The sequence below is a fragment of the Vespula vulgaris genome, chromosome 7 (genome assembly GCF_905475345.1).
Source record: "Vespula vulgaris chromosome 7, iyVesVulg1.1, whole genome shotgun sequence".
In the NCBI taxonomy this organism is placed as follows: Eukaryota; Metazoa; Arthropoda; class Insecta; order Hymenoptera; family Vespidae; genus Vespula; species Vespula vulgaris.
In genome coordinates this window covers 6,289,126-6,312,500 of record NC_066592.1, presented here as the reverse complement: position 1 = coordinate 6,312,500, position 23,375 = coordinate 6,289,126, and the positions used below count along the sequence as shown (strand labels likewise).

The following is a 23,375-nucleotide window of genomic DNA, read 5'->3' as shown; positions in this document are numbered from 1 at the left end:
TCTCTTTCTTCTTCTCTTCTCTCTCTCTCTCTCTCTCTCTCTCTCTCTCTCTCTCTCTCTCTCTCTCTCGTTTCGTCTATATCGCAGCGTGTTTTGTTACCCGACTGCGATGTATCTAAATCGCTTTTCCACGAGTTTCCGCTCGTGCAGTCGACTATTCATCGTCTTCCTTTGTATCGCGTAGTTCCATCTGAAAGCTGGCTCAGTGAAAAGTTACTTTTCTTCGAAACCATTAGACAAGTTTCTCGGGTGTTGTTGAATTTTTCCTTAACCCACCCCCTCTTGGATCTACAAAATGTCGATCCTAAAAAACGATTGAAACGATTTTGGGTAGAGCGGTATAGAACGTTGAAAGTTGTTTTTACGAAGGCGAATAAAAAACATCTAAGGAAGATTTCAAAGGTGTGTGGAAGATTTTGAAACTATCAAGGAAATAGATGTAATATTAGAGAGGGTCGTTCAGAACGGAAGTCAAGGATATGTACTACATTCATATGGATGAATTTCTACGACCCGAGTTCTTTTACTTTCTTTAAAACTTTTTTTCACCTATTCTGTGCATTTCGTTTTAGACTATCTTCGTAGATCTTGTTTCTCGTCGAAGACCGCGGTTCGTTCTACGACGACTCGAGTTGGCTACGAATCAGTTTCCCTCGAGTTTATATTCATAACGAATAAATTATTCAGCGAGCTGATGGTACCGGGAGCCCATCGGGATATATACATATATATATACATACACACACACACAGTATATTATATATATATATAAATATATATATATATATATATATATATATATATATATATATTATATACGTAGGCTCGTCACGTCGCCTCGCATTATCCACATAATCGGAGTACGTGCCAACGTGAAAGCTCGCGCTTCTCTCGTCCTATCCTTTACTCCCTTCGCGAATTCTCGTCCTCCTCTCTTCTCTCCTCTCCACCCCTTCCCACCCACTTCTCTCTTCCCTTTCTCTTTATCCATTTCGTCTTTTTCGTCGTTTTGTCTCCTCCACGCTCTTCTTCGTTTAACTCTTCGACCAAGCGTATCCCTTCTCCAACTCCCTCTTTCCATTTCCGATCACCGTACCCCGAGAAATAAATCTGTTCCACGGGACGATAATTTTCAACATCGTGAAACGAATCCGATAGGGGACTTTTATACCTTCGTTAAGATTTCGAAGCACGTATGCCCAAGTTGCTCCGTTTTTCGATTATTCCTTTCGACGAGTACGTCCCAGAGATTATCGGAACTCTTTCTCTCTTTTTCTTTCTCTTTCTCTCTCTCTCTCTCTCTCTCTCTCTCTCTCTCTCTCTTTCTTTCTTTTCTCTCTTTCTTTCTCTTTCTTTTCCTTTTTCTCTCTCGCTCTTCGATAAAGAGCTTTTATTTCATCGACATAAATCTTTAAATATTGATCTACCGTATTTTTAAATTTTCGTAAACTATTCAATGCTTAATTATAGATTTTCAATACCTATCGTTACTTCAAAGTACGAAGGTTTAATCCTTTTTTTTTCTTTTTTTTCTATTATATTTTTTCTATTACGTTCAATCGGTTATATGTAGGTACTTACGTTGTAAGATTATCGGAATCACTACTTCTCAACGAAAAGATTAAGAGATTATATTCTTTATTCATAAATTCATTTATCGTCTTAATAAAACATGCACCGTCTTTCCAATATTCTTACAACTTGTTAAAAGACTTTCAATACTTGTTAAAAGGCTTTGTTAGTTATAATTTTCTTTTCTCTTTTCTTCTTTCAACACATCGTTCTAGATTCGGTACTATCATTAACAGGAGGAAGAATTGAAGGGAAGGGCGGACTACGCAGCACATCTTTCCCTTTCGAAATTAGGCGAGCATTGTTTTATACAAGCTCGTTCAATTTCAAAAGGATGGTACTTACGATAGCGGAACGACCTAAAAAATTACGGTACTACGGTCTACGCGTTAAAAGAGCGCGAATGCTTCCGTCCACTTGACGCTAATTCTCTTCGTTTTTCCACCCTCCCTCTATCGTTCCATCCTATCCTTTACAAAAGCTTCGTCGACCGAAGGTTTACTTAGCCATTAAAATATTCCATTAACGCGCACGCCTAACTCGTCGAACCTCGAGCATGTTAGCTACGAGAAGGATAAGAAGAAGAAAAAGAAGAAGAAGAAAAAGGGGAAAAAGGAGGAGGAGGAGGATGATGTGAAGGATGGAACGAAACTAGTACGAAGAAAACGTCAGAAAAGGAGCCTTATTAAGGATCTGCCAGCCCTCACTGAGAACGTCGCTTAAATTTCAGAACGTCGTTTCGCGAAACACGCCGTTCGTAGTCGTTAAGACTCGCCCGATGAGATTAAAGGCTTCCGAGATTCGAGAGATGTCGAGTCTGAATTGTCCGCAATTAGTGGGACGGTCTTTCTCTATCTCTCTTTCTCTCTTTTTCCGTCGCCTTTAACCATCCCTTTCTTCCCTACATCCGCCCCCTCCAATCCCAATCTCAATTCTGATTTCTTTCGTACTGAGAACTCAAGCTCAAACTCAAGCTCCTTCCTTCAAGTAGAAACCGAAGAAAACTCGGCGTAGAACTGGTAGCTTTTCTTAGCTTGCTACCTCGATGATCTTAACGAGAAAGCTTCTTAGACGCGTCTCGCGATCGTTATCGGCGTTTCTTATTGTTTTAAAGAGAGACCAATCGGCCCTTTCCAATCGGACGTCTACTACCACTACTACTACTACGTATATAATTTATCGTCGACTAAAAGGTGGAACAACAAAACGCTTTCTTCCGACTCCTTTGATTTCCTTCTTCTTTTTCTTTATTTTTTTCCTTTTTTATTCTTTCTTTTCTTTTTTTTTTCTTTTCCCTCTTTCTCTTTCTTTCTCGCAACGAACCCTTCCCTATGAAAGCGTTAATTGATCCAACGACGAAGAAAGGTAGCCACAGTTCTTTCGCTGAACGTAGACGGCATTTTAAATATCCTTCTTTCTCTTTCTCACTCTCTTTATATATCTTTTCAAATCTAATGACGTGGTTTATACTCGACTTCGAAAGAAAATAAACGCGTAGATACCTTTACCTCGAGATAATTGCGTAGTCGATTTATATCGAAGCCTCGAAAGTTTTTCTCGATCGAGCCTGAATACTTGCTCGACTTATTCCTGAAATATTTAACGATCCTGGAAGTCGTTTCGATGTCTCGATAAAATCTATATATATATATATATATATATATATATATATATATATATATATGTATGTATGTATGTATATCCGATTGCTATTTCGTTACTCTTCCTCGATCCAACGCACACAATCGATTATTCTCTATGATTCGACGTATCATGAGAATTCATTGCTTTGATGATTAAAAAAAGAAAAGAAATAAATAAATAAATAAAAAAGGAAAGCGGAAAAAGTCGAATTTTCTTTTTTCACGCGAGTCACGTATGTTCAATTGAATACAATATCTATCGTGTAAAATCTATCGATAAAACGTACTTATTCGATTTTTCCGAATACCATCTTTCTTTCAACGAGGTATATAGAAAAGCTTCGATAAAAGTTCCGATCTACTTCCTTCTTACTTGCCATTATTTCGCAAATTAGATTACGACGAATACGTCAGGTGAGTTCGGTGTTATCTCGTTTCCAGTATGCGCTCGAGTGAAACTTTTAGGAACACTCTCCTCACACGACCGAGATGCACACGGACTACGTTCCCATCCCCTCTCGTGTCTCGCAGGCGCGCAAAGTTGAACCAAAGCGTAAACCTTTGTACCACCACACCGTTCTTTCGACGAACGTTTAAATAGTACGGATTTGTTGATTCGTTGCATTTCATACGAGATACCCAAATTGCAAAATTACCATTTGCTTTCATATATTTGATTAAAAGTTTCCCATTTATATTAATTTTCAAATACGAAATTTATAATTATTCTATGACCATTTCGATTTTCTCACATGGGTAGGAAGAAGCAGTAACCTGACGTAAAAGTTTTTGAAAACGTGTAACGTTGAACGTAACGTCACGTTGAAAATAATCTCGACGTATCACATCCGTCGTGCCAACAGAATCGACAAGTACGAATTTTGAACGAAGGAACGTACTCTATTTCTCTATCTCTCTCTCTCTCTTTCTCTCTCGCTCTCTCGCTCGCTCTCGTAGAGTTTTGGTAGCATTGGGTCATTGATTCGGCAGGAATTTGATACGCGCGTGGTATAGGAAACGATCGATGTACGTTGCAAAGCCTTGTTGCGCGATATCGTACTATCTATCTGGATATACGTACACAGTAGGTATCTTCGTAAAATTTCAATATTTTCACGTGAAACGTGAAAGGAACACGAGATTGATAAAAATGACAAGAAACTTACCGGCTAATATCAAACATCGGGCCAACATCCTTCTTATGCTCCTATTCTTGAACTAGGCCGGTAACCTTTTTTCTTTCTCTCTCCCGCCCTTAGAAAGTCCTATTTTAGTTGATACCTCCGAAACACGATGTCTCCATTAAAGTTGACCTCTTCACTCGACCACGACGTGATCACCAAATAGTCAATCTTAGTCGGCTACTTTTTTATTACCTATCACACCCGAAATAATAATACGTCTATATTTCGAGAGCAATTAAAATCGGTATCGAGAAAACGACGATGCGCCGGCGTCTTCGACGAACGTTCACGAGGTCGTTGGATGATCGAGCACGACGCGTTGTCGGAGTAGCCGGCCACGAGGTAATACGCGGTATCGGTGCGGAATCTCATAGGCGTGAGATTTATTGACTTAACGAAAGTGAGAGAAAGAAGAAACGAAAAGAAATGGAAGACAAAAAAAGGAGAAGCAAAAGGAAAGGCAAAAGAAAATGAATATGACAAATAAACAGCAAAAAAGAAAAATATCCGATCGAGAACAATTGAGAAAATGCAAAGAAAGTTAAGTTCGTTTAATTCGAATTAATGAATCACGAGATTTATTCTCGCAAACTTCTTCCTTTGTGTTGTTTGGTCCGGCGAGGCGAGAATTGCACGCGGAACGCCGTTCGCTGATCTTGCACGGCAACTCGGAGAAAATAGAAAAGAGGAGAAGAAGAAGAAGAATATAGAAGAACAACACAACAACAACAAGAAAAAATATCCACGTTTTTCTGTATTCTCGACGTAACAACACGACGAGAACGAACGAACGAACGAACGAACGAACGAACGTACGTACGTACGTACGAACGAACGAACGAACGAACGAACGAACGAACGAACGAACGGTCGTTCGTACGAGATATGCGAGAGAGAAAACGAAAGAGCGAAAAAGAAAGAGAAAATGAGAGAGAGAGAGAGAGAGAGAGAGAGAGAGAGAGACAGAAAAAGAGAGAGAGAGAGAGAAACAGGTAGGGGGAGAGAGAGAGAGGTAAAGGAGAGTGGATCTCACGGTGTGCGAGAGAAAACGCGGCGCGTCCACCCTCGCGAAAGTCTTTGGCCTCCGGCACCGCCGGCCACGACTGATCCGCGCCGGGAAAGCCCCGCGAGTGTACGGGGCGCATGCGTTCAACCCTCTCCCCTCTTCGACGTTCTCTATCCTTCTTCCACTAGTCATCGAACACCCTCTACCCTCTTCCACTATCTCTGTCTCTTTCTATCTAGTAACGTACACCCAACAGAGCGTCACCTTCTCTCGTTTGGAGAGGGGCTCTACTGAAGAAGGGGTGAGTGCAGAGAGAAGAGAAGAGAAGAGAAGAATGAAAGGGAGGACGTGCGCGGTCGTTGCACGCATCCTCTACCCTCTCTCTTTTTCTCTTTTTCTCTTTCTCTCTTCTCCTCTCTCTTTCTCTCTCTTTCTCTCTCTCTATATATATATTTTTTTTCTTTTCCTCTCGCTGTTAGAGGAGCCCTTCGGCTGACTTTCCGAGATGGATGCGTGCCTCTCGTAAGCGCGCATCGCGTGCGCGCCCGCCAAATCGTTTCGCGGATATGTGTGCTCTCTTCCTACCCTCCCAGTTTCTCTCTCTCTCTCTCTTTCCCTCTCTCTTTTCACTCCCTCCCCTCTCTTCTACTCTCTCTCGCGCGTTCATTTTCGAGAGGAAACTTTTCGTCGATCCTACGCGGCCTCGTCGAGCTACCGACGTTTTCCTTTTTTTTTGTATTTTTTGCGTCCTTTTTTCCTTTCTTTCTTTTTGTTTTTGTTTTTTTTTTTTCATTAGAAAGAGGACGGAAGAGGCAAGAATAGTGAAATAAAGAGAGAGAAAGAGAGAGAGAGAGAGAGAGGAAGAGATAGGTCGTTTCGGGCGCGTTGAACCGTCCGTACTTTTTTAGGGTGGGTCAGGAAACTTGCGAAGGACCGAGCTTGTATTTTGCAGAAGGGGTGGAAAGGTCGCGATCGTTCATCGGCTAACGTATCTGCTCTCTGACTACTTTGTTCGTCTTTCGAGTATTCACGTGTATGCTAATGCATCCAAACTCTCCTCTCGTAACGTCCTTCTCTTTGCTTCTCTCTCTCTCTCTCTCTCTCTTTTTCTCTTCCTTTTTGTCTCCCTTTCTCAAAGATTTTATCGATGTAAGTAAGATTTATCTTTTTTTCTAAATGAAATACATATGTTTTAATAATACCTGGTGTATGTACTTATACGTATAAATATATATTTGTCCGTTATGTAAAGTTACCTGTTATATTTATATCTACTATAGATATTTGTCTGTTACATGTTAGTTTCGACGTATAGAGAATATCGATGATATTATATACTTTCGACAGGACGACAGATTAATCTACACTTTCTGTAGGAAAATCTCTATATCTCGGTATATTTCTATCTATATTTTAACTCGTCGTCCTATTTCGTCTAACTTATATACTACCATGTGAAACGTCCGGATCGATATTCCGGAATTAACGAAAACGATTTTAATCCCATCGACGCAACCTCTCTTATACGAAATATTAACAAATTACTGCGTCGAGCACTCGTGCGATTTATTAATTAGCCGTATTCGACCTCTTTACCATTTTCGTTCTCGCTGTTGGTCAACATTTGATCCTCCTCCCAATGACTCTTCTCTACCTTCGTAATTGCAATATGCTAGTTTCTCTCTTGCACCCTTTCACGTAAGGGGTTCGTAGCAAGAGGGCAGAGAATTCTGGCCTGGGTGTTACCTAAGAGATACGAAACGAGTTTATGTTGCTGATAAAATTACCGAAAAGGATAGTTGAAACGTAACTTCATGTAGTTCTATACGACGACGAGAAATAGATTTAGATATTCACGAAGTTAACTCTTCAATGTTTCTCGAAACGTTCCCTCGTTCCTTTCACATCGTCGAATCTAAAGTCCAGACGTTTTTATTGCGACCTCAGCCAGGGATTTCTAGTGGTTCCTAACTGTAGAAAGATATATGATCGCTGGCGAATAATTCGGATAGAAAGTTTGTTGCCCGAGCGGCAGTGAGTCACGCGAGCGTATCACGAAATACGTAGGTAAGGTATCTATAACGCGTTTCAGTTAGATTTGTTACAATTGTATTACCGTATATAACGTATCGTGAATACTTTGGTAAGCCATAGACGAACGTGATCGTTAGACGAACGTTAATTTCTACGGAAGGCTCAACGATCGATTTTCGAATATATCGAAAGCTCGATCATGCCTTTCGCCTCACGATATTGCTAAATAAAGTTGGACACCCTGTACACGATGGGATGTCTGCCAAAGAGAAACGGAGAGAAAGCGAGAGAAAGAAAGAGACACACAAACAGAAATAGAGAGAGAGAGAGAGAGAGAGAGAGAGAGAGAGAGAGAGAGAGAGAGAGAAATAGGAAAGTTTTGACGTTAAACGACTGGGGAGCTCGCAGGCGAACTCGAACTATGAAAGGAGAGAGCTATGGTCATGAAAGAGAAGGAGGAGGAGGAGGTGGAGTAGAGGTGGTGGTGGAGAAGGAGGAGGAGAGGAAGTGAAGAGAAGAGAAGTGAACGGACAGAAGCTGCGTCGAGGTAGAGCTTGACGTGTCCGGAGACGCGCGCACGAAAACGAAACGGTTCCTTGGTACGAGCGAGATGGTACTAGTTTAAGGGGTAGCATAGACTATGGGTGGGAGGGAGAAGCAGAAAATAGTAAGCGAGATGGACGGAGAGAGATAGATAGAGAGAGAAAGAGAGAAACATAGAGAGTGCATACCAGGCAGAGAGATGCAGCGACTGCGTCCGAGCACGTCGTTAAAATCCGACCTGGGGCTACGGATTCCGAGTTGTCTACTGGTAGCAACCCCTCTTCGGCATCCTCGACACTCTCGGCACCCTCCAGCGGCGGTCTATCGTACGGTACTCGTTCGACTATTGTTTCGTCAAGTGCGACGTAAAAGACTCGAAGATCCGCCCATTGTACCGGCTATTAAGGCTGTTGTCTTGGTCGTCGTATCTCTTTCTCTCTCTCTCTTTCTTTACTCGTTCTTCTTCTCCTTTTTCTTCTTCTTCTTTGGTTACTTCTTCCTCTCTCTTTCTCATTCTCATTCTATTTCATTCCCTGGAGAACCACCCTTCCAGCATCGTCGCAGCAAAAGGGGTAAGAGCAGTTTGTGCAAATTCAAATTTGTCCTCGGGTCAGGTTACCCCGGAGAAGCGAATTAAGGACCGAACGAGGAAGCATCACTTAATTTCAACGACTTGGGAAAACACTATAGATATTCTAGGACCTTCTCTTACGTATGTCTCCGTGGACCCGTTAATTTTTTACGTACCTATCTCAAGGGTGGAAGACAGAGTCGGTTTTTGAAGTTAGATTTGAAACGCATTCGCGTTCGACTAGTATACCGTCTCTTGCTTTTACATGTTGTCGTTGCTGTATGAAAAGTCCGACTAAACGTATATTCGCTCTCGTACGTACGACGCAAATAACAAGAAGTCCTTTGTTTGTTTTGAAAATCGTTCCCTACCACCGCCCGCTGCGAGCCGTTCTCCATTCATCTCGTGTCCTCGTAGCGGCATCAACTTCTTTTTTCCTTTTTATTTTTATTATTGTTTCTCTCTCTTTCTCTCTTTCTCCCTCTCTCTCTCTCTCTCCCTGTCTGTTTGTTTGTCTCTTTCTATCTCCATCCTCCTGGTCTTCTTTTCTTCTTTTTTGCGTAACACGCCGAGGTAAATCACTCTTTATGACGTAACGATAGTTTCTCCCTCATCTCTCCCTTTGTCGTTGGTCTGGTGTACTGAATTGGCGTAAACAACAAAGTCTCGCCTTTTGTAGAGAGACTGTCGTGTTCGATATAAAGCTTATAAAGATGCTTTATCTTTATCCCTCTATCTCATCCTCCATTTTATCTCTGTTAAAAAGTTAAAAATTTTCCACAGAGCATTCGGGAATGACACTAATCGTTTGTACATTTCACGTTCCCTGATCTGTAATCAAGTTTGGTATCCTTTGGTAGAAGATCCGCGCGTTCGTGGCATTTCTCGATAAGTTCCGTGGAAACAGAGTTGAGAGAGAGAGGGGAGAGAGAGGGGGAGGGATCGGATTAGAGGGTGAGAAAGGAAGAAGAGAGATGGAGAGTGAGGCCCGTAGCAAATTGGTTGGGTAATCGATGCCGGTCTTGGAATTCCATCTTGAGATCAGACGTGCACCGTTTAATTAGAGTACGCTGCTATCTCGCTACATGAAAATCGGTATACTCGATCAGCGATAGCTATTTTACCTGTGCGTTTCACTAGCCTTTGATAGATTTTCAGGATAGTTGCCTATGTTTTGTAATATTGAATTTATGATGTTAACACAACTTTTTCCGATCGATCAAAACACAAAACGATTTTTGTTCATTCCTCGTTCGATACGTTGATGATTCATAGATTGGAATTACGAACATACACATATACACATACGCGCACACACATAAATATGTATATATATGTGTACGTACGATTTTGATTTGGATTTTCTACGATCGCAATCGATTAGTCGTCATATATGATTTCATGCTGCAAATATAGTCAGCTGGTTAACGCGGTCTGCGTATAACGAAATCATCGATAAATTCGTATATAGCTATGGGTGGGGGTGGGGACTGGACAGTAGGGGGTCTATAGGTAAGCGGAGAATTGTGTTTCATTGTGAGAATAGCGGTACTGAGAGAAAGAGAGAAAGAGAGAAAGAGATAGCGCGCATGTTCTCAAAACCTCAATAACAGACCATAGAACGTAGAGCCTTTAACGTCGCCAAATTGTTTTTGAAAGGATAAAAGATATTAATTAATTATTATCGGTTTAGTTTAATTACCAAAGTAAAAGTATCAATGTCGAGAAAAAGCTGGTACTCGAGTAAATGAGGAAAATAGAAAATGAAATAGGATTGAAAAATAAACGCAATGAAGTGATGCTTCATGGAAAGAAAAAAAGAAAAAAAGAGAGAAAAAGTATCGATTTATTACTTTTCTAATATTCATTTAAGTACCGTTCTGATTCCATTCCAAATATAAATATCCTATTTGGCTGTTTCATACACTTTGTTATAAATTGTATGTAAAATCACTTGGATGTTAACGTTTGCTGATCGAATGAACTGTCAATGACTCCACAAGCAATTATTTCGTTTTTATGTATAAATTAAAAGAAATTATAATATATGTATGAGCTCGTAAGTGTATAAGTAATTCGTACGATATATTAACGCGTCGTTTAAGGATCGACATGAAAATGAATGGCCAGAGTAAACGAAGGAAAACTTGAACGATATCGAAAACCGATTCGGAACTTGCCAGTGATAAAAGAGACGATAGGTACGACGGAGTTGGCGAGTAGTATTAGTAAAGGAAAATCGGCAGACCGTTTGTTCTGCGATTTGATGGAATTGAATACTTAACGAGATAAGGACGAAAAAAATCGGGAGGTAATAGAAGGATTAAATTCGTTTTAAAATTGAAAGCACTTCGCACGTGTACTTCGCATACCCCGTTCTTCGTAGACAACGACGACGACGACGACGACGACGACGACGACAACGATGACGACAGCGACGATGGCGACGATGGCGACGACAACGACGACGATGACGACGACGACGACGACGACAACGACGACGACGACGACACCACGACGTGATGATAGTAGTGGTGATGGCGTTCCAGAGAAAGAGAGGAGAAAGAGAAAGTGCGACTCTTTCTCCGTGAGGCGACAGATGCGAGAGCAAGATAGACCACGGTTCCGTAGTGTGGAGGCAAAAACGGCTACGTGAAGGGTCATAATTAAATTCAGATTTCACGAGAAAAGATGAGGAAAAAAGAAGAGAGAGAGAGAGAGAGAGAGAGAGAGAGAGAGAGAAAGAGAGAAGCTTCACGGTGAAGAGAAAGAATTTCTGAGAGATGAGAGGAAAGAGTTGGGGAGTGGGTAGTTAGTGGAGAGAAGGAAAGACAGGCGGAGATAGGCCGATGGAGAGAGAGAGGAGAGAGAGAGAGAGAGGCAAAGAGAGACGTAGGACGTAGAACGTTGGTAAAAGAGAAAAAGAAAAGAAAAAGAAAAAAGGTTGGATCTTACGATTCCTGAGATATACGAAACTCTTGGAGAAGTATGCGTCGTCCTCGTCGTCGTTGTCGTCGTCCTCGTCCTCGTCGTCGTCGTCTTCGTCGTCGTCGTCGTCGTAATTGAATTAAAATTTGAATCGTCGGAGGAACGAGTGCCTTAAATGGCAAGTGGATGAAGACGAAGGAGCAAAAGGGAGAAGGGTGTAGTCGGTATTCAAGGATCTATTCCCTTCTAGTGGCCTTTCCTCGATTTTCCTTTCTCCCTTCCACCAACCATTCGTGTCGTTATGCGAAAATACACAAAGAGAGATAAAGAAAAAGAGGAGAGACCGAATTTCTTTTCGTGACGACGAAAAGAATATTTCGACAGTCTTCTCTGTTCGCAAGAGATACCGTTCCGTTCGTATATATATATATATATATATATATATATATATATATGTATGTATGTATGTATGTATGTATGTATGTATGTATGTCCCTATATATATATGTATGTGTTTGTATGTTTGTATGCGCATATATGTATATACATATTCGGTACGTAATCTATAGATAGAAACGTTTCCAGCGTTTTCGCAATGTGCATCGAATCGGATATATTCGCCGTTTGAATTCGGTCACGATTTTAAATCACGCTCGGCCGGCGCAAAAAATTTGTCGCTTTTTATCTAGAATTCTACGCGAAGATTTTCACTCGACCAAAGGGAATCCTACATATGTATGTACTTCTCTTTTCTCTAGGAAATGAATTCTCCTTTTTATTTCTCAGATAATAACAGACTCGAACTTTTTCTTTTAAGTCGAAGAAAAAATTTGCCCTAGGTGGCTCTCGTCCAATGGTGAAAGGCGGTTCTTTTTTCCATTCTTCGTCCTTGAAACTCGAACGAGTCTTCTTCCTCTTTTCGTTTTCTTTCTCTTTTTATTTCCTCCAAGACTCTCTTATCGAGACGAGGCAACGCGAATGCCACTCTGCCGCCCACTTCGACACGTTTCTTCGCGTCACCCTCGAAAGTACCCATTGCCGAGCTTCTCGAAGATTCGATCGTTGATCTTACGTTTGGTGGAATTTACTTGTTAGTCGAGCGACAAATAGGATAAGCACCGTTAGCTGATTATTATTATATGCCTATAGGGGCGCAAACGTGCCCGCACGCGCACGCGTATGTGTGTGTATTTGTTTGCTTGTTTGTTTGTTTGTTTGTTTGTTTGTTCGTTCGTTTGTTTGTTTGTACGTTCACACATATTGATTATTCCTCCGGCTCGAAGGAACGAGTAATGGAAGAAGTCTCTTGGAAAGGTAATAGAGATAATAAAAAGAAAAGAAAAAAATAGGAAAAAGAAAAACATTTATATATGTATGCAGTTTTGCTTTATTTTTTATCTTTCATCGTAAGAAAAAAGGAAAATGTTAAAGTATTTCGCGAGGTAAATAACAATGAACTTTTAGAGATAATCGCGCGCGCGCACGTAAGTCTGTGCGTTTATAAGAAAGGAAACAGTGGCAGAAACAAAGGGAAAAGTTTTTTTGTTTGTTTGACGTAAAGTTACTCTGTACTAAGTCGGAGGTTTTTCTTTTCCACTTTTAGCTTCTCTTTTTCTTTAAGAGAAAGTTTACTCGTGTTGTATCGTACCCGATGGAGGATTCAACTTCGGTTAATTAATAACGTAAATTTCAGACAAATGTGTATTCAGTGACTGTGTAATGCATACATATAAGTTAAAATATTTTTTCTTTCATTTTAACGCTACATTTGAGATTAATATGGAGCACGTCAATCCAAACATCTAATCAAACCACTAACGATGAAGATTCATTTCTAGAGAAATATATGGATCGGGCAAATATGTTTTCGGGCGATCAAAACTAGCATAATCGTCGAACGATGTCACTTTGAACGCGCGCCAGTTGTCATATGCTGCGTGTTAAACCGACGTTGAAAATTAATTAGTTCCATTATCGTCGAAACTGCGACCATAGTGGCTGCGCAAAGGCAAACACCTGCCCTCATGAATTAAGAGATTATCAGGCGATTTCGAACGGTTAAACCGAAATCCTTTGATTTAATTCATTTATCAGGAGATTGTACTTTTAAAATCCTCGAAATCTTTTTATACAATAAAATATATTAATATATATAATATATATATTTTTTTCCTTCTTTATTTCTGCCAGGTCATTAAGTCGAGTTTGTAAAAAAAAGATTTGTGAAACTTTCAATCTTGCAAATAATCTCCGTTTCTCCTTTTATTCCTATACTTTTCTTTTTTCCTCTCTCTCTTTCTTTATCTCTATCTCTATCTTCTCTTCTGCTTTTTTTTTCTTTTACATTTTCTCTTGGCTTGCTACGTTTCTTCTTTTCTTGCGAAAAAAAAAATAAAAAGAAAAAAAATCGACACGATAAACTTATATCTACGGACCGTAGAAACTCGAAGAGATTTACAATGTTCTTGGATAATTAAAATACGTTTTTATTTATATCTTTTTCTTTCTCTATCTTTAAATTTCTTTCTCTCTCTCTCTCTCTCTCTCTCTGACTAGTATTGTTTCGTAGTAGTACAATTATTAAAGAAGGATCAAATTTACGACGTAAATATGGAAAGACATTTTCAAAAGTATGAATGCTGGTAAGGTCGAAGAAGTCGTTTTTTATCTCGTAGTTTTCTTTGAGCGAGACATCCCTAATCCGCAATTTCAATCTCCCTTCCTCTCTCTATCGCGTGCTTAAAGAAATGTACGACGAGTGTTAGAGAAGGAACGACGCGTGAGAAAAAGAGAGAAAGAGAGAGAGAGAGAGATGGAGAGAGAAAGACAGAGATATAGAGAGAAGGCGTAGGATAGATGGAAGAGAACAGGTGCAGGAGAGAGGGAGAAGGAGAAGGCTTTATAGAAACGAGAGATGCAAGCCGTGAATCAACGGACGATTCACAGCGGGACTCATTCCGCCCTCCTTTTATTCCTGAGACTTGTGGATTGATGGTATCACTCGCAGATGGAAATACGTGTAATTTTTATAACGCCGACGCTCTGCGATCATTCTCTTTGCGATTTTCTAAAGAACAGTCCGTCTCGGTAACGTTACCAACGTGAACACCACCAAGAGATATCACCAACGACGCGCCATGAATTTTTATATACAATCAAGGGAGCAATGCCGTGGACGAACCCTGAATCTCTATTTGTCCGTGTCTCTGTTTCTCTCACTTCGAACTCGTTGAAAATTTTCCATATTGCATTCTGAGATAGGAAGCGCTCTCTGTTTTTGTCGTTTTAAAAAATTACATTTATCAGTTGATATCCACAAATTACATATTTATTCTTTAAGGATTTTCATTAATCTGCATTAAACGTCGTCACTCTTTATTCGTTTCCATTTCTCTTCATCCACGAACGTTTTTAATTCATTAATTTCTTTTTTTTTTACACGCAGAGCAAATTTAATATTCACGTCAGACCGGCGCACGTGAATATATTACCGAGTATTTTGTGTCTAGAGATATCCTTGGTAGAATCGTTTATTTGCATTCATTATATATATGTGTGCGTGTATGTGTATGTATGTGTGTATATATATATAAAGGAATATTCCTAATATGTAAGAAGAACATATTTGAAAAAATGGACTAATACCGATAAGACAGTTTGTCGATTTCTTTCGAAGCAAACGTATTACATTTTATCGATTACACATATATCGATTGTGGAAACGTAGAATTCCCTCTCTTTCTCTCTCAGTGCAATTCCTCTTCTCCCCTTTCCTGTCGGTCAATACGACAAATCCGATTGCAATAAAACACCGACATGCACACACTCATCTCTCGCTTTATTTCTTTTTTCTTTCTTTCTTCCTTTCTTCCCATTTTTCTTTTTTCTTTTTTTTTGAGGAGGGAAGGGTGAATTTCTCCCCACATTTTGTGTCCTCCTTCTCTTCCCTCTTTTTTTCACGCGCATGCAATCGCTTTTTATTCTTCTTTTTTCTTTTTTTTCGGAAAACGGTCCGTGTATGTGTGCAAGCGAATGCACAGAGCGAGTCCGCGTATGGATCCTCACCAGCGAATAATAAATTATCGCCAGCAGTAGCGTGCGTGCACATGAATTTTCCGGGCTCGGTGCCCGTCTCTCCTCGCCGACCGATGTCATGCGGCCGACTTTCGCGCACAGGACGCGTGAAAAAAATTTCCCGGATTCTGGACGTGTTTCTATCGACTGTTAGCTCGTGTCCTCTTTCATCCCTCTCTCGCATACCTACCCGCTCAGCCCAACCATCCCTCCTTTCACCCTTTCGCGCTCTTTCGGTCATTCGACGAATATGAATGCGTCGAACTTTTATTTTCCCCCTACCAGGAATTTTTTTTATTTTTTCTTTTTTTAATTCTTTTTTCTACGCTTCCGCACGAAACAGAATTTTTTTTCTCTCTGTCCCTTTTCATTTTTTTTTGTTCTTTTTTTGTTTTTTTTTCGTCCTGTCTAGATTAAAAATTATTTTCCAACTTTTATGTTATATCATCGATTTCGTTCGTATTCACGATTCAAGGGATCGTACTCTAAGAACTCGATCGGATTTGTTTCTACCAATTTGAAATTCGTGTGTTTGTTTATTATGTAAAATAAATAGTCGGGATATATGTGATTGCGACCCAGTTCAAAAAGTGTCGCGTTGTATTAAAATGGAAAATATCCACGCAGTTTTATACCAACGATGTTTGCCTCTAGCGGTATTTTATTCAATGATGCATATCATTTTTTTTATTCGTATTTATTTTCAACAAAGTTTAAACGTTATCATGGAATAGACTTATCTATCTCTTCTTTTTTCCTTTTTTTCTTTTATTTCGAGGGATCGGTGAAGTAGGTACGATAGGAATCTACAATATATCGCGTGAGATTAATTAATTTAAATAGTTCCGAATGAATTAAGAAGCATCGTTGTACGCTTTAAATAAAAAATCCGACGGATTTAATCCCTTCAATGCTAGGATCTTCATAAACAATGTTCGAGCAGTTCAGAAGAGCGTAAAACATTCGATCGGGAATTTAGAAAATATATCGATTCTGTGCCGGGATTCGACGGGACACACAATGGCACTGTTAGCCTGTTTAAATCGACAAGTCGATGTACTTCCGTCGGAAACGTTTTCATCGGCCTATTCACGCGTGGATTCACGATGGTCAGGATGTTTAATAAAATACGAGTGGTATACAGTTGTAAAGGGTCGTTCAACCTTCGGTCGACCTTTCGAAGGGTCAGTGCTATTAGGCATCGAGGAACCGTCGCCTTCTCTCATCGGTAATTCGGCGCAGCGTGCGCCTAATTGGTCAGATTTGTAATCGGCTGCGGAGAGCGTCAGGTCGATTCTGTTTTGGCACAGCGTGCACGGAGCCGTCAGTGAAGTGAGTAGAGAGGAGAAGAGAGGAGAAGAGAGGGAGAAGAGAGGAGAAGAGAGGAGAAGAGAGGAGAAGAGAAGAGAGGAGAAGAGAGGAGAAGAGGGAGTGGTGAACCGAACAGGGTGGGAGGAAATTCGCGTGGCCGGGCGTAACTGAGTGGGGAGAAAATACGTTGAGGGTGAGTGGGAGAATCGGTGAATGAACGAGAAGACCCAAGAGAGAGAGAGGAGAGAGGAGGAGAGGAGAAATATCGGGAGGGAGTGTGTGTGCGCGTGCTCGCTCGCGCGCACGCCAGCAATTATCCGCGATACCGCTCGAACTGGCCATCGGAAAGGTGTGCGGCATAGAGGGGAAGTTTCTACGCTAGGCACAGATGCGTTTGAAACATCGTACCCTTACCCCTCCGTTCTAGCCTAAATTTAAAGCCCCGCTTCGATTCCTGCCGACGATCCTCTAGGGAGAGTGAGGGATAGAGAGAGAGAGAGAGAGAGAGGAAAATAGAACGGCTTCCACACGTATCCACGCTTATTTCGTAATCCGCGCTAATTTAATTGCTCGTCGTCATCGTGGTCGTGGTCCTCGTCGTCATCTATAGATGATTGAATCGATATATATATATATATATATATATATATATATATATATTTTCTCGATTGTTGTAATAAAATCTAAAAATATATATTTTCATACCGAAGTTATATATGTAATTGCATTGTGATAACGTTGCCTTCGTCTTGCAAGCTCGAACGATTAAGCTTTTTCTCTTTTATCGTCATTTATTTTTTGTTTGTTTTTGTTTTCTTATCAAAATTTTACAGAGAGAGAAAGAGAGAGAGAAAGAGAGAGAGATAGAGACAAGCAGAGAAGCTTGATAAGTTAGTAACAAATGATTTAGACGATGTCACCCTAATGACCCTTTAACTTCGAGCTGCGGGAGAAAGTAATTATTTAAACGGCACGTGTAACAGCCTCGTTAATTGACTATTACTCGTAATGCCGTCATCGTGGGACGAATTTATGTGGCAATTGATGGGCAGCTTGTTTGCACCCGAAGAGGCTTCACGTGAAATCCGACGACTGGTCATCGAGTTATATAATAGTACAACTAGATCGTTAGTCTAAACAGAAAGAGAGAGAGAGAGAGAAATCTGCGCGGGCCACGGAACGATTGTGGCGCAGCGCATCGGATCGGATCGCGTTGCATTGCATTGCATCGCAGCGCAGTATAGCGCAGCACCGTCAACCGATAAGAGGGGAGAAGAAGAGGTGGGGAAACGTCCACCGACCGAGCTTGTTGCTGATTTATAACTTTGAGCGTGAAACGTTTATATTTTCATCGTGGACAACGTATTATTGACGTTTTACGACACTGTGCGCGTTTCCGTGGCGTATTTCGTTTTAACAATTTAAACGCGTCGTCGATCGTGTGCTCGATATTAGAAGGAAAAAAAATCGTAAGTTAACGACCGTGTCGATGTTTTCAGGATAAATACAAAAGCCGCGTCGTAATATCGAAAGAGATTGCGCATTATAATCTTTAATTGGTACGTCCATGGATATCAGACTAATTGTTCTTCATTAATTGGAGGCAATATTCGACTCGCACAATATTTCATGAAAAGAGCGTAATCTCGATAGAAGATCGAGGGGAATGAAAATAAAAAAGAAGAAGGGGAAATGAGCGAATTCTCTGTGTATGTGTGTGTGTGGGTGGATCGGTGAGAGAGAGAGAAAGAGAAGGAAGTAGAGAGAGAGAGAAAGAGAAAATATCAGAGGCTCCATTCTCGCGAGTAATTCGCAATCCAAGCCGAAGATGGACGTTTCGTAATTATTCAAAGCAGAGCTTTCTGAAGGACCCAATTAGCGTCGGGCGCTTTTCGAAGCTTCGTTGAGAGTTCGGGATTGGTTTTACAAATTGGCTGCATTAAAAAAGCGTAGCAAACATGGCGTAAGCGCAAAAGTAATTCATGCCGGCGGATAGTCCTTATATTTTTTTCGCGCGGTTGTAGTCTCCAGCTTTAGAACGTTAATGATTCTAAATTCACTGTGACTCGTTCGTAACTTCTCTTAATTTATAAAATTAATAGTAGTAGTACTATTGCAGAATTAAATTGTACAATAGTTAAACTATTGCAAAATTACATTATACGATATTGGACTATTGTATAACAACTGTTATACAATATCCGGTCAGACAATAGATAATAGTCCGGATATTATTAACGCCACAAAATCGCATCGATTAAGATGGGCAGGTCACGTGGCGTGTACGAATGAAGATCGTGTATGATGAAAGTAATAATAGTAATGATACTAATAGTAATAGTAGTGTAGTAATAGTAGCGGCAGTAGTATAGTAGAAAAAATTTCCAACAAAATAACGAGAAGAAGATACATCGCCGAATGGAAACGAACAGATGTTCTATGAGATATTTTATTTTTTTCACGATGTACAGTTGTAAAGTAACATCGTAATATCCTCGCGGGATCTACGAACAGAAGAGATAATCGAAAAAAATTGTATTATGGTAATGTCATTCAGAGTGTCGCGACTACGATTAATTTTATGATGAACTTCGATGTAATCATTTAAAACAGCTGTGGTAAGTATAATTACGAAGCTATTACTTAAAGTATTACGAGTTGTAAGTTAGAGGAGCCGGTAAAACGTTAACTCATTCAGTATACTATTCAGGGTCGTTTAAAAATAAGTTTTTATTCATGGGTAATAAGAAAGTCTGATGAGTTTGCTCGTATATTATTTTGAGTTTATATAAGCCGAAGCAGAGTGTTTTACGATGGCGAAAATATTTTCACGTTATCGAAGAAGGCACACAAGTGAATACGTATGTGCGTATATGCGTGTATATAAATATATATAAACTTTCGTAAACGTTATTTCGTTATAAACCATAGCTGCAATGACCTCATCTCGACGAAATGAATAGAAAGAATAGCCGTTATCAGGCTAATAACTTTCTATTAACGAGAAACAAGGACGAAAAATGTAGAAAGATATCAGATATTTCTTCCTATCAAAATATTTTTGATATCACAACAAATTTTAATTACGTAGAAAAGCAAACATATTCCTTAATTGGATCGTAATTCAATCGAGTAAATTAATTAACAAATTGCAATGTCTTTTTCTATGAATTAATGAAAAGGAGATTGATGTATTGAAAAAAATACTTATTAATGATATGAATTACTTGAGAAGCAAAGAAAAGATATAAAAGGATATAAATAATAATCTTATATAATAAATATTTTAAACTAAATAAATTATCGATTTTTCATAGAATCCATTTTTTCATAGAAATTTAATTCACGAGTTTTCTCTTTCTGAGATCTATTATAGGTATACAGTATAATAATTTCTACGAAATTCATTTCAATAAACGATCTGAGAAATGAATTGACATCACAGAAGTTGGACGTTCATAAAATAACGATGCATCTGACGATGAATGCAAATTGAAATTATATAAAATGTTGCAAATTAGTTGCTCAGAGGAAAAAAAAAGAAAGAGTCTTCATGCTTTCAACGGTTCCCCTATACTACATTTTCCATATAGAATTTTATTAAAATCTATATGTCCGTAACCGTTATTTAATGTTTCAACGCCATCTGATATTAATTGAAAAAAATGCACAGTTAGCCTGTATTTTCTAAGTTACGCTGTTTGTTAAGTACTATGCACTTTCAACGTCGACTTTCATTCGAGAAAAGATATTTTTAATGGCTCGTCTCTAATGGCCCGCAATATGTACGGTCGGAACGCGAAAGAAACACAGTACAATTTTTCATGAGTTCCGTATCTACAATGGCATCATTGCTTTCCCAATAAACCGTGTTTTATTATTCGCAATAGATTATCTTAATCGAAGGAAGATTAATTACAATAAATTGCACGTCACGTCTTTAAACAATATCGATCTGTTACTTGTTATTAAAGAGAAACATTTAATTTTGCGTCGTCTGTTTTCATCGTCGTCGTCGTAGTCGTCGTTGTCGTCAACGGTAACGTTGTAAGTACTCGTCTCGTGTTAAAGAGATATTATGCAATGTCAACAGATTTCGCAAGGAACGTAATTAACGAGCGTTTGTTCGTTACTCTTAAGGAAACGTTCGTGTTTTTCGTCATTAGATGCTACAACTAAAAAGAGCGTAAAAGAAGACATTGATATGAGCCAATTTTGATGAGTAACCAAATGAAAGTAGAAATATCCAAATATAGATATATATAAATATAAATATAAATATAAAGAAAGAAAGAAATATATATATAAGGTGGGAGGATATATTTATCAACGAATTAAATATATCTTTAAAGCGTTTATCACGTGGAGTTATTTTTATCAGTATAATAAATATTTCTTTGTCTCTTTTTCTCTTCAATAAGAAGTATATTTATAGATTCCACTTATACGTCAGGACATGCAGAAGTTTCTGTTTAAATGCTCCATCCTGTATACGAATACATATTGAGGGAATCAAGCGCGAGGAAAACAACGAGCAGGAAAATTTGTCGTCCGACGAGAATGCATCTGGTAAGAGTTGCGATCCGATAATTTAAAACGTGCCCTATCTACGGTATTTATGTTGTTGCAATATCGTAACGCCCAATGTTATTGCCGAACGTCGGTGATAGTAAATCCGTTGGTTCAGCAATATCGCTTCGACCACGCTTTTACTCGTACACATGAAAGAGAGAGAGAGAGAGAGAGAGAGAGAGAGAGAGAGAGAGAGAGAGAGAGAGAGCGCCCGGCCACGACCGTTTACGATTTTAATTTTCCTCCTCCATGCAAGATGACCACGAGAACATAAATCGAAAGTAAATCGTTAAACCAATTTACGCGCTTTTAATTTTCCCACGACAGCTTTTGATCAAAATAAAAATTTACGGACACTTCTTTTTCTCTGGAGTTTCGTTGCCTAGGGCAGCAAGGATCATATAATGGGATGAAATTAAACGGTGCATTTTTCCGACGTGAGTCGTTTATTTATACTGTCACTAGCAGGGTCCTTTTTTTCTGTACTTTTCGGAAATATTTTTCGATTATCAAAAATATATATATATGTATGTATGTATGAATGAATGTACGTATGTATATATATATATATATATATCTAAGTGCCGCGAACGAGTTCACTAAATTCTCGGCACTATGTTGAATCACAATAGAATTTTCTTTGTTCTCATTTATCACAAATTTTACCCGTTTTATCTTGGTAAGAGTACATAGGTAAGAGTAGGTGTAGAGATAAGTATTATAGGTATACGCGGTGTGTGAGGTGTATCATCGTAAATGTAGTTATCACGAAGAGACTGTCCTCTTCTCCCTCCTTTCTCGTTCTTATCAGTTCGGATAACAACGCTCGAAAATAGAGGCTGATTCTATTCTTAAAGATCTCTAGAATTTTTATCTCGAAGAAGAGTGAGAATCGATAATGGTATGCCATCGAAGGTATCGTTCTTTTCTCATCATCGAAGAACGTGACGATCTTCGTTGTCCACTGGTTTCTTTCTCTCTTCTTTCTCTTTCGCTCTCTTTCTTTTGTAACAAAGAAAGCAAATCCAATCTTCGAATACTCTGCTGGTATCTTTTCAAACGATCCGACGTGTTACTTCTTTCGAAATGTTTCTTCAATTTTTTCCTCTTTTTGAAACTTCTATAGACATAACAGAAATTTGCAAATAATTCTTGAGTTTCTTCGTTTTCTTAAATCATTTCGGTACTTGCTTAATTCTCTTTTTATAATATTGGATTTATAATATTGGATGTTTCTCTCAAAAATTTCGAAAGGAGGAGATTGGGAACGCTTCTTCGGCAACGACGGCGTGTTGAAATCCATCCGGTCGATTAAGTGCACTTATGATCTTGAGAAAACCGATGATTTCGAATCGATTAGTAGATACCGCGTATACTTTTACCACCAGCCTGTAAATAGAATATATTTATTAGTCGACTCATCGTTTTTTTCTTGTCTTAATATATCTGACCGGAATATCAGGAAGTTATTTTAAGGTATACGATTCTATTATATAATTCTAAAGTTGAAAAGAGGTCAAAGATAAAAAAAAAAAAAGAAAAAAATCTATGAATTATTAATAAACCTCTATATATAAATTTGTCGGTGAAAGTCACTATGGAAATTCATAAGAAATGAATATTTCGATAATTACCTCCACCGCCACCTCCAGACCATCCACCACCACCTCCAGACCATCCACCGCCACCTCCTCCTAATTTCCATCCGCCTCCACCACCACCTCCACCACCGCCTCCTCCGTATTTCCATCCTCCTCCACCACCACCTCCGCTTGGCCATCCACCGCCACCACCGCCACCACCGCTTGGCCATCCACCGCCACCACCGCTAATGGTGATCACTTTGATGATTTTTCCACCTCCACCACCGCCGCCGCCACCGCCACCTCCTCCATATTTCCAACCACTTCCTCCGCCACCGCCGGACCAACCTCCTC

At 39.5% G+C, this 23,375-nt stretch overlaps 1 protein-coding gene and 1 long non-coding RNA gene across 2 annotated transcripts in view; both read right to left on the bottom strand.

The window, feature by feature from the left end:
- The window catches only part of LOC127065223 (cell adhesion molecule Dscam2), a 79,349-nt gene extending 73,824 nt beyond the window's left edge, over positions 1–5,525 (bottom strand). Inside the window, exon 1 of the mRNA XM_050997280.1 lies at positions 4,382–5,525. Within this exon, the coding sequence (XP_050853237.1) occupies positions 4,382–4,409 (28 nt within the window). The 5' untranslated portion in view covers positions 4,410–5,525. The remainder of the gene's footprint in view (positions 1–4,381) is intronic.
- Positions 5,526–21,865: 16,340 nt separating this feature from the next.
- Positions 21,866–23,374, bottom strand: LOC127065225 (uncharacterized). The gene is made up of 2 exons (XR_007781975.1): positions 23,073–23,374; positions 21,866–22,827 (listed from the first exon to the last, which is right to left on the bottom strand). It is a non-coding gene; the product is annotated as an uncharacterized LOC127065225 (long non-coding RNA).
- Position 23,375: the final 1 nt, after the last annotated feature.